At 36.9% G+C, this 12,202-nt stretch overlaps 1 protein-coding gene across 3 annotated transcripts in view; it reads right to left on the bottom strand.

Annotated features, from left to right (window-relative positions):
• Window positions 1-11,880, bottom strand: part of APPL1 (adaptor protein, phosphotyrosine interacting with PH domain and leucine zipper 1) — a 40,233-nt gene extending 28,353 nt beyond the window's left edge. For 2 of the 3 annotated variants that reach the window (XM_054595239.1, XM_054595241.1), the window contains exons 1-4: window positions 11,770-11,880; window positions 5,977-6,075; window positions 4,400-4,459; window positions 3,804-3,875 (exon numbers count right to left, since the gene is read on the bottom strand). In XM_054595239.1, coding sequence (XP_054451214.1) covers window positions 3,804-3,875; window positions 4,400-4,459; window positions 5,977-6,075; window positions 11,770-11,823 — 285 coding nt within the window. In that variant the 5' untranslated portion in view covers window positions 11,824-11,880. The remainder of the gene's footprint in view (window positions 1-3,803; window positions 3,876-4,399; window positions 4,460-5,976; window positions 6,076-11,769) is intronic. The other variant, XM_054595240.1, reaches the window with a different exon arrangement.
• Window positions 11,881-12,202: the final 322 nt, after the last annotated feature.

Below are 12,202 nucleotides of genomic sequence, written 5' to 3'. Positions count from 1 at the left end.
GTCTCCTACCATGGAAGTTCACACCACAAAGTCCGGAAATCAAGACAGATCAATTTAAGAAGCAGAAGCAAAAAAGAAGAGTCTCACAAGTAATGGGAAGACAATGAAACACCCCCCAGTCAAAGGCAAAGGAGGAATCCTCAGAAACAGAACTAAATGAAAGAGGCCAGTAAACTATCAGATACTGAGTTCGAAACAATGGTTCTAAGTTCTAAGGATACTCAATGAGCTCAGTGAGCTCAGAGAGAACTACAAAATACTCCAGGGAAACTATGAGGAACTTACTGCAAACTATATCAGCATGAAAAAGGACATGGAAACTACCAGTAAGAGACAAGAGGAAATGAAGAGTACAATTTCTAAATTGAAGAACACAGTAGAAGGAATCCAAAGAAGGCTAGATAAAGCAGAGGATCGAATCAGCGAGCTGGAGGACAAGGTAGAAAAAAGCTCCCAGAAAGAGCAAGAAAATGAAAAAAGACTCAAAAAGATTGAAGAGGCGCATAGGGAAACGCAGGATGACCTGAAACAGAATCATATCCGTATAACAGGGATACCAGAAGGTGAAGAGAAGGAGGAAGGGATAGAGAACCTGTTTGAAAAAGTCACGATGGAAAACTTCCCTAATTGGAGGGGAGAAAAAGTCACGCAAGTCCAGGAAGCACAGAAAGTCCCATTCGAGAGGAACCCAATGAGGCCCACTCCAAGACACATCATCGTTAAAATGGCAAATATCAAAGACAAACAGAGAATCCTAAAGGAAGTGAGGGAGAAATGTGTAAGTAACCTATAAGGGAGCCCCCATACGGCTAGCAGCTGATTTCTCAAAAAGCAAAGGCCTGCAACCAAGACTGCTCAACCTAGCAAGGCTCTCAATTAAAATGGAAGGCGAAATAAGGAGTTTCCCAGACAAAAGAAGGCTACAACCAAACCAGCATAGCAAGATATGCAAAAGGGACCTCTTTAAGAGGATGAAGAAAAAGAGTCTGTGAATACCCAGTTCCTTTCACGGTCACCAATACTTGACATTACCAATATTTTTAATACTTAATCTGATTGTGACAATGATGTGTTATTTGAAGTGTTACTTTTATTATTGGTTGAAACTAAACCTGTTTTTGTGTATTTCTTGCCTATATTTATTATTTTTAAAAAAGCTTTAGCTGACTTTCTGGTATTCTTTATCCATTTTTTGAGTGTTTATAGAATTATTTTCCTAAAAAAAAAACAAAACACAAAGCTTTAACCCTTTTTTAGATGTGTTGCCAATACTTTCCTATTCTATCACTGTTCTTTAACTTTTTTTAATATGTATATTACTATACAGTCTTAAATATAATATGGTCATATTGTCAGTATCTTACTTTATAGCTTCTGGGTTTGAATATGTTACTTCAGAGTAAGAAAAATATTATTTTGTATTTTCTCCTAAAACTCCTTAGAATTTACATATGATTTTTAACTCACCTGAATATTTTTTGTATAATGTGTGAAATAGGGCTATTTGTTTTATTTCAAGTAACAGTGGTCCACACACCTTATTTGTTAAATAAGCCTTATTTTCCCCATTTATTTGAAATATCAACTTAATCATATATTACATTGTTAAGATATATACATTTGTTTCCAGAATGCTCATTTTATTTCTTTGACCTACTTCATTATTTCTGTGCTGGTTTTATGTTGTTTTTATTGCTTAAACTTTATAAGGGATTTAAATTTTTTAATATTTTATAAAGGATCTTGACATTAAAAATAAATAGATAAAATCAATCTGCATTAAAAAAATAAAGAGAGAAGGAACTCCTACCTTTTGCAACAACATGGATGGAACTGAAGAATATTATGCTAAGTGAAATAAGCCAGTCAGTGAAAGACTAATACCATATGATTTCACCTGTAAGTGGAATCTATTCAATAAAATAAACTAACGAACAAGATAAACCACAAGCAAGGAAACATGGAGCAGACTGAAAGCGACCAGAGAGGAAGGGAAAGGGGATGGAGGACAATGGTGGAAAGAAGGAAAAGGAACTAAAAAGAGAACATGGGATTGACCCATGGGCATGGACAACAGTGTGGGAACTGACTGTGGGAGAGGGGGGCGGGGTGAGATGGGTGGGGAGGGCAAAGAGGGAAAAATTGAGACAACTATAATAAACATGATTTAAAAATAAAAATTTTTTAATAAATAAATAAATAAAAAGACAATCTACAGATTGGGAGAAAATATTTCCCAATCATATATCTAATAAGGAAATTGTATCTAGAATAAAGAAACCTTAAACTCAGTAATAACAGAAAAATAACCTAATTAAAAAATGGACAAAGGTCTTAACAGATACTTCATCAAAGATTCACAAATGGCCAATTGGCACAGGAAAAGGTGCTCAATATCATCAGCCATCAGGAAAATGTACATCAAAACTATGATGAGATTCTACTTCACACCCAGTTCGATGGCTACAATAAAAAAATAAATGAAAATAACAAGTGTTGGTAAGAATATGGAGAAGTTTGAACCCTCTTACATTTCTGCTGGGAATAGAAAAAAGAAGCTGTTGGAAACAGTTTGTTGGTACCTCAACACGGTGAACATAAAATTACCATATGACCCAACAATCCCACTCCAAGGTATACACTCAAAAGAATTGAAAACTGGTGTTCAAAAAACCCCAAAAACTTGTGCATGAATGCCCACTGAATACTATTTGCATTAGCCAAAAGGTGGAAAACAACCCAAATGTCCACCAACTGATATATAGATAAGTAAAATGTAGTATTCATACAGTGGAATTTTGTTTAGCCAAAACAGGAATGAAATCTTATTCATGCTACAACATAGATGAACCCTGAAAACATTTTGCTAAGTAAAAGCAGAGACATAAACACCCACAGATTGTATCAGTCCATTTATAAGAAATACTCAAAATAGGCAAATCCACACAAACAGAAAGCAGATTTATGATTGCCAGAAGCTGAGGGGAGGGACAAATAAGAAGTGACTACTTAACGGGCAGAGGGTTTCCTTTGGGATGATGATAAAAGTATTCTAAAACGTAAGTGCTGATGGTTGCATAACACTGTGAATGTACTAAATGTCACCAGTGGTAAATTTTATGTTATGTATATTTTACCAAAATAAAAAAATTCCATTTCCTGTAAGTATTTATATTGATCTGCTGGACAGTATTTTGCTATAATAAATTATTAAAATATTTCAAAAAATTATTTTTCCGCTTATGAGACTAAAATAGACAGAACTATCTAATGGTGCCTGTGAAAAGAAGAGCTTTCACTGAACCAGCAGAGAATAGTTATAGAGTCTCCAAACTTCTCTCCCCACCTTTCCTAGTAGGAAAGGTCTGTTTTTAGTGATTTGTTCTGAAACTAGAGAAATTAAAGGTTGATATTGGCTGTCTGGAATGGAAAGATTAATGAACTCAATGTAAAATGTTGCCTGACAGAAAAAAAGGGAAACCATAAAGAGCCTAGGTATAGCTCACAGTTGAACTCTTTTATCCCCTGATAAATCAAATAGGACAGTGAACAACTGACTGTTACATGTACCAGGAGAGCATATCTGTAAGTTTGTTTGAAAACAATTTGTTTTAATGAGACAAAGAAAGTATTTTTTTCACAAGACAACCACCAAGATGTTGAAATAAGGTCTTAAATAGTAGTAATCTTTTATTAATAGAAACTACTCATATAATCATAATAAAAGTTCCCCAAAAAGCTAAACAACTTGAGTAACTTAATAATAGGATGACTTATTCAAGCAAAATAAAATAAGCACTTACCTCATCTATAACTTTTGAAAACTGTTGCAAAGTAGAGCTCATAACTTCATCATCACCCCCCAATGGAAAACGCTGAAAGGTGAGAAACAGAGATGAGGTAAAGGGTCAATGCTCTATGTCTTTTGTGAGTGACATTATAATTTCAAATCCTCATATAACTTCAGAAAACTTCTAAAATTTTGAATAAGCTCTAAAAATATTATTTTAATAAAATAGTATAATTCATATAATTAGTAAATATTAATTAAAATGTTGCTAAGCAACCAATTAACATGGTATATAGAAATGCACACCATACTAGGAGTTCAAAGATTTGGTGTTCAGCTCTAATTCCTCCAATAACCAGCTGTGTAACTTAGGAAAGCATCAGTTTCTTCACTTGTAAAAAGAAGAGAGGTAAATTATATAACCTCTGTATCTAATATTAAATCATTAAAATTAGATGTAAGTGCTATAATGGAATTTCAATGACATATCAAAATTAATTTTCATGAATTCAAAAAAGCTTAAGATTCTTGAGAAATTGTACTTAACTATATAGATACTATATCAATGCATAGTTTAAATTATGCTTTTAAAACTTTCATATACAGTACCTGTTTTTCATATTCTTTTAAAAGTTTTGAAGTCAGGTGTGTTGCTGCACTTAACTCATTCTACGAAAAAGATTAATTCAAATTAACCCAGTATTACTGATAAGAAAAAGTTTTAGTTGAAGATACCTACACCACTTTTATTTATCACTTAACATAAACACTGTACAAGTTCTCTAAATCCCTCACTAATCAAGGGAAATGGAATTATCATCAAAGTGCTTTAAAGGGATACGCAAACCATGAAATATATACCATCAAGGAATTCCGGGGTGTTCCAAGTGTATTTGTTTTTAACTAATAAAAACTAAGCATTAAAATAAATATTGTTAAAGCTTTAAAGCTGGAAGTAAACTGTACATATCTTAACAAAATCTTAAGAGATTCTATATTGACAACTTTCTTTTTCTAGATGCTGATACTAGACCATGATAAGCATTTAATAACATAGAACCAAAATGTGGTCCACTCAGTCATAAAATATAGCAACAGAGCCATATGAAGGAAACATTTTTTAATTTAAAGGTTGTTTTTTTTTTCAGTGATGACTATAATGACAAAAAAAAAAATTTCTTTTACATCTCAATCTGTGGTCAGAAATCAAATCTGAGAGACCAATCAGAAGGAAAAAAAACCTATCACAACAACTTTTAAGTACATAATGAAAATGTGAGTCCAGAAAGGAGAGAAAATTAGAAGGGGGAAAAAAATAAGTATACTTAATTAATCCCAAAGAAAGTTTATTATAGAAGAAAGGTTGTTGTTACGGCTTATAATTAAGTTTCATAAACAAGGCCTCAAATCTTATTCCTGTTCAACAGAAAAATCTAGTCATTTCTATTTTCTTAAATTCATCTCCTGTGTCCCACAGCTACATCTAATTTTTATCACCTTCTATTAACTAGATAAAGGGAAATTACTTGCAAATTCTCTGCTCAAAAAGAGGAGGAAATATTCCATAAGATTAAAAGCATGGTTAGGAAAAATTGGTGCCAACATAGGGTTTTCAGACAAATTTTAGGCAAAAGTCATTATCAGTAAGTTTCAATTAAGAAAGTCTTTACTGGGTTTGGGGAGGAAGGGTAGGATGCTTCAATCTTCATAACTTTTGTGGTACTACAAACCATACATTAGTAATTGAAATGTGAGCTCTATAATACAAAATACTTAATGTTCATTCACCCGTTCAACAACTATTTATTACTATGAGCCCAGGTCAGGGCTAGGCACCACTAAACAAGATAAAGATAAACACTTCTCTGTCCTCGTGGGCTTAAAGATTCATTTTTTTTCCTTAATATAAATATGTTCATTGATGTTAGAGAGAGGAAGGGGGAGAGAAAGAGAAAGAAAGAAATCTGATGTGAGAGAGAAACATCAATCAGCAGCCTCCCATATGCATGCCAACCATGGCCTGACAGGATCAACCCACAAACTAGGCATGTGCCCTGACCTAGGCAGGTGCCCTGACTGGGAATTGAACTCTCAACCCTCTGGTGCACAGGATGATGCTCCACACAACTGAGCCAGGACTAAAGATTCATTTTTAAAAAGCAAGGAGTCACCCTTTAACTTTTTACCTGTGCATCATAAATCCGATGCATAGCTTGATACAACTGGTTCATATAGTTGGAAATAGCTGTAGCATCTTCTTCAAATACACCCAGTAAAGACCTTGTCTGTATAAAATAAAAGCAATGAGTTTATATTAATCATTATATAAATCACATGGAATTTTTTCCTAAAGGAAGGGAAAATTATAGAATATTAGAGCTCTAATTAATCTGAGTTTTAATATATTTTCTCTTTTGATAGTAATACTAAGATGTTGGGATTCTTTGTTCTCAATTTCACTTCATTATAACAGAGGGATTTTCCAAATACAACACATGAATTTTAGAAGAAACAACAAAGATATATTTTATGAAGTAAAAAGTCTGTAGTTAAACTAAAACAAATCAACAGAAATATTCAAGGCAAGATTAATAGTATTCCATGTATAAATATTTTAAATGTCTTATTTTGGGATAACTTAGTATGCCAAATACCTCCCCATCCTAATCCAGAAATGATATCATAGTGCCTCTCTCCAACATGGCCTATAAAACATTAACTATGGACCTGAACAGACACTTCTCCAAGGAGGATATACAGAGGGCCCATAGATATATGAAAAGATGCTCAACATTACTAGCTATCAGAGAGTTGTAAATTAAAACCACAATGAGATACCACCTCACACTGGTCAAAATGGCCATCATTAATAAATCAACAAACAAGTGCTGGTGAGGATGTGGAAAAAAGAGAAACTTAGTGCTCGGTTGGTGGGAATGCAGACTGGTGCAGCCACTGTGGAAAACAGTACGGAATTTCCTCAAAAAACTAAAAATGGAACTGCCATTCGACCCAGTAATTCCACTGCTGGGATTATACCCTAAGAATGCTGACATACCAATTCAAAAGAACGTATGCACCCAAATGTTCAGAGGAACGTTATCTACAATTGCCAAGTGCTGGAAACAGCCTAAGTGCCCATCAGTAAATGAGTGGATCAAAAGACTGTGGTACATTTATACAATGGAATACCATACAGCAGAAAGAAAGAAGGAACTCCAATCTTGCTTAACAGCATGGATAGAACCAGTGAATATTATGCTAAGTGAAATAAGCCAGGTAATGAAAGACAAACACTATATAATCTCACCTATAAGGAACCTAATGAAGAAAACAAACAAACGAGCAAAATAGTACCAGAGGCATGGAAACAAGGAAAAGACTGACAGCAACCAGAGGGGAGGGGAGAGGGGGATATAGGTGGAAAGAAGGGGAAGGAACTAGTCAAGGAACATGTATGAATGACCCATGGACATGGACAACAGGGTGAGGGCTGACTGTGGAATGGGGTGTGGGCGGGATGGAGGAGGGCAAAGGGGGAAAAATTGGGACAACTGGAATAGAACAGCAATAAAATATTTAATAAAAAAATAAAACATTAACTATGTTTTTGAGTGCAAAATTTGGTGTTATTTTTCTTCTTTATGCACTTCTACATCGTTAGGCTTTTTTTTTCCCAATGAGCATGTAAACATTATATTCATTTTAAGGGAAAAAACTTGTGGGTAAATATTGAAATTGTCAATAAAAAAGGATGAGAGATAAGGAAATTCAGTATACCAAGGCAAAGTATACTCACTTTTTTATATCTCAAAGGCAAGAAAGAATTAAAATACTAAAAACTATAACCAAAACTGCAGCTTAAAGTCAAAAAGATGACCTTGTATTTTTATTCTAAAAATAGTTAATTAATGCCTCAACCTTAAGGGTTGGTTTTTAGGCCCTAGAAGGGTAGCTCAGACAGCTGGAGCATCTTCCTGATATGCAAAGGTTGTGGGTTTGATCCCCTGTCAGGGAACATACAAGAATCAGCCAATGAATGCATAAATAAGTGGAACAACAAATTGATCTTTCTCTCTCTCCCTAAAATAATCAATTAAAAAAAAGTTGGTTTAAAAAAAAAAAATCAACTCATTCCTTAGCTTCCTATTTTCAGAAGAGGAAGCTAAGTGAATATGGTTTTATTTTAAGTATGAAATCATTATGCCAGTATACAAAGTCCACATTCTCACTCCTCCACCTTCCCCATGCCCCAGAGATTTAGATCTGACAGAATCTTTTTATTTCCTGGCTCTAGTGCCCCACTCCCACCTCTCAAAGTGCTATTTTAAGATATAAAAAGAAAAGCATCAAGAAATCTTGTTAGACAGAATTATACATAATGCCCATATAAACATAAAAAGGAAAACACAAGCAGCATAAATTTAATATAATCTTGAAATTTTTTCACAGAGTTCAACTCTTGTGAGTCACTTTTTGACACAAGAATTATTAATATCCATGTTTTCTCATCCAATATCATTCTGTGCCTTGAGATGACAAATATTACTTAGAAGCACTCCACTTTCGTCCCCAATACAGGATGGAGCAAAAGTAGGTTTACAGTTGTGAATACAAGAAAATTTAATTCTTGTATTATTATTATTGTGTTTTACATAAGAACTGTAAACCTACTTTTGCCCCACCCTGTATTTTCTTACAAATATTGCCATCAGATACCCATTCCGCAATATTTTTAAAATGTATTGATTTTAGAGAAAGAAAGGGAGAGGGAGGGTTGGGGAGAGAGATACACTGATTTGTTGTTCCATTTATTTATGCCTTCACTGGTTGATTCTTGTATGTGCCTGACTGGGGATTGAACCTGAAACCTTGGCGTATGAGGACGATGCTAGAATAAGCGAAGCCCCTCAGCCAGGGCTCAGCAAGAAGACAGTGGCACTTGCTTCATCTAACAAGGTGTCAAAGGAATACTTTTAAACAACGGACAGGACTGATAATGCTTCAAGTTGTTGTTAAATTGATTTGTTGGCTGAACATTGAGAGGTCACACTTGGCCAGTCATGCCACTAGCAGAAAGAACCAAGTGTGTACACTGGCAGGCAATTACAAGTAAAACATCATCAGCTGTAAGGAGACTCTACAATAGATAAGAGATAAAAAAAGTGTTATAATCTGTGACACATTTTTTACATTATGACAAAGAAGCCACCCTTTGTGATTGGAGTTTGTCTTCACAGTTCTAGATGGATGAATAATCATTAATAAGGTATTTATCTGCATAGAAAATCAATTATTTTTTAAAGATCATATCTGTTCTTACTAATTAGGAAGTTTCATCTTGTTTCTGATTTTCAAAACAATATATAAGGATGAACAAGGCATCTAGTGTAGTCTTAAGATATTTTGCCTCAATAGATGATCTTTTCCAGAATGGTGTTGTTTAGACATGATAATTCTAGAACGGCTAATGTTTGATCTGTTAGATTTGAACTTGCAGATTCCTCCCTAATTTAATAGTTACTATAAATCAAAACTAAAAAAAGAATAACTGTAATTCAGGGTAGCCTTTCATGACTCCTTGGCTCCAACTTTTTTACATGGCAACTGGCAGGCTATTTAAAAATGATTAGGACCAAATGATCTAATAAAAACTTATATCAGAAGCTTTAAAAGTTTCCATACCCTTTGTTACTTAGCTTCTTGCACTCTATCCTAAACAGACATTTATGCCCAAAAGCAGGAATCTCAGCTCTATATAGAAAAGCAAAATTTGGGGAAAAAACTCTAAAAGTCCAATAGGACAACTGTTAAGTCAGTTAAGGAAACACGCAGGCTTTAAATTCTTTTATTCAGAATGTAATAATATGTAAAGATACTTAAGCCATAATGTTGAATTAAAGCCAAAAAATTGTATGCACAATATCATCTCAATTACTTTAAAACATGTAAGAGAAAAAAATTAGAAAAAAGAAAGCAAACTGTTAACAAGGTTTGCTGTTGAGTACATAGCACATAACTGCTTTTCCTTCTCTACTTCCAATTTCTCTGAAGTAAATATTATTTTTATAACCAGGCACAAAGATAAAAAACATTTACTATCTATAACAGGGATGGTTCAGAGAGGTTGAGTGATTTTCCCTAAAGCAGAAGGGATTAAGTGACAGTGAAGATTAAAACTATTATATCATGAATACCAGACCTAGGGCTTTCCATTCTGCCACAGATTTTCCCTAAGAATTACTTCCAAGTGTCATTCAAGTGTCATTCCTTTCCAAATCCCATTTGCCCCCAACTAATCTTCCCAAATAAACGTTATCTAGTTCAAGATTACTGATATTACTTCTAGAAAATTAAGTATCGATGTGAGTATTTCAGTAAAAATTAAAACTAATACTAATATAGCACATTCTTGTAAAAAAAAAAAAAAAAGAAAACTAATGCTCAGGTTGTAATCTAACTGTGTGAAAAGTTCAAGAAATGAGTCAAGAGATTATATCCTCCTCATAAATCATGGCTACGGCACTGTACAACCATTTTGAGATGTTTATCATCTTTATGGGCTATAAAAATCAGGCCAAGTAAAAGAATAAGGCAACCTGTTGAGTCTTAGATAATAAAAAAGTAAAAGGACAAAGTACACCTGACCAAGACATCCCACAAAATTTTTGCAAAATGTTTGAGACAAATATAGCTTATAACTTTACACTGCAGAAATTAATAATTTGAAGTGGCTATTCTAGCAGTCAAATAAGCCAAGATGGGGGTTTCTCTTTGTATCAGTATAGGCTGATAAGAGTACATTACCAGCAGGCAATTGGCCTGTGAAGATAACTCTCAGCATGAAAAAAAAACCAAAACAAATCAAATCCACAATCAGAGCCCAATTTCAACTTGGCACAAAATCCACGGCAGGCGTGCCACCCAGGGAAAGAGGATCTAACCCTTTCCTCCTGTTCTTTTGAGGCCTTATTAAACCAAGACACATGAAATACATGCAACTGTAGTTCTAAATGAACATTTCAGAACATTTTCCTCATTCTAAGTGGTATTCAACCATCAAGGTGCTCTTAAATAGCTTAAATTATTGTGTAAGACAGACATAACGATGAGGTTTCTCTATGTCAGTTACAGCTCCCACCATGATTTTAAAATCGGATAGCTGATTTCCTTTTTCAGTACTAAAAATATAACGAATGGTTGTTTTCCTAGATTGTCTCAAGCTAATGTAATCACACCAGCATTATCCTCAACGCGCAAAATGCAGAACACAAGGCTTTTATTTTGGCGAGTTTATTAGGGCCAAGTCTGCAAGGAGCGGCACAGCAGTCCTGGAACCGCGAAGGCGCCGTCCATCACACGCAGTGCAAGGCTCGAGTGACAGCGGCTATAGTCACGGCCACGACCCTGGGCACACAAGGCGGGGAGGCTACCGAACCAAGACGAGCTTCTCCGATGACTGGCTACACCGTCCAGTTAACAGTCTCTTAGCATCTCTCCAAGAAAAATTATCCATCTCCTTCCCTAGCTTGCTCAGAAATTATCAAATAAGTCACCCTGGTTCTTTCTCCTTCTGCATTTTCTCCGAAGAAGTTTCTGGGGAGAAAATTCCAGGATCGAGATTTATCACATCAGACCACAGCGATAAAAACGGACCTATCGTCAACCCCCCCCCCCCCCCGCAAAAAAACAACCAAAAAAACCCCCGCGCTCGTACGTGACCGCCGGGCCCACCACCGAAGGCGACCGCAGACGTCCCAGACCCTGCGCGCGGCTCTCGGCCTAGCAGAGCGGGCCCACGCGAGCCGCGGACTAGGGCCCAGCCTCTCGGTGGCTCTAGGAGCGCACGCCGCGGGCGGGGGCACAGGGCGGCGGCGCCCACCTGGACCGGGGCGGGCACCTGCGACCGCGGCAACGTCAGGCCTGGGGTTGGCCCGCCCCGCTCCTTCCCTCGCTGCCCGCCGCCACCCGCACCTCACCTGCGGGCTGTCCTCCAGCGTCTCCTCGATGGGCAGCTTGTCGATCCCCGGCATCGTGGCGGAGGGAGGGCAGCAGTAGGAGACGCGGCAGCCGCCCACAGGTCCCCACCCCGACCCACCCTCTCTCGCAGGCTCGGCCGCCGTCCCCGCCCGCGCAGACCTCCCTTAGAGCCTGGCGGTCAGGCGGGAAATCCCGCCCCTTCGGTCTCTCGGCCCCGCCTCTCGACACACTCATTGGCTCGCGGCGACGCCTATTAGCGTGGCGGGGTTGACCGGGAGGTTCCTTAGGCTCCCGCGGCCTCGGGGCGAGCGCGGGCCCGGAGTTTGGGGAACCGGCGTTCTCTGCTTTCAGCAGGCGCCTAGCGCGCGTTCGCGTTTGAATGCAAATTGTAGGGGACCATCTCCACCACCTCGTGCGTCTCCGGGAACCAGA

The sequence above is a fragment of the Pteronotus mesoamericanus genome, unplaced genomic scaffold, assembly GCF_021234165.1.
Source record: "Pteronotus mesoamericanus isolate MK-2021 breed Mesoamerican mustached bat unplaced genomic scaffold, CSHL_Meso_final scaffold_54, whole genome shotgun sequence".
NCBI lineage: Eukaryota > Metazoa > Chordata > Mammalia > Chiroptera > Mormoopidae > Pteronotus > Pteronotus mesoamericanus.
The sequence above is the reverse complement of the archived record's forward strand: the minus strand, read 5'-3'. Positions and strand labels throughout refer to the sequence as shown.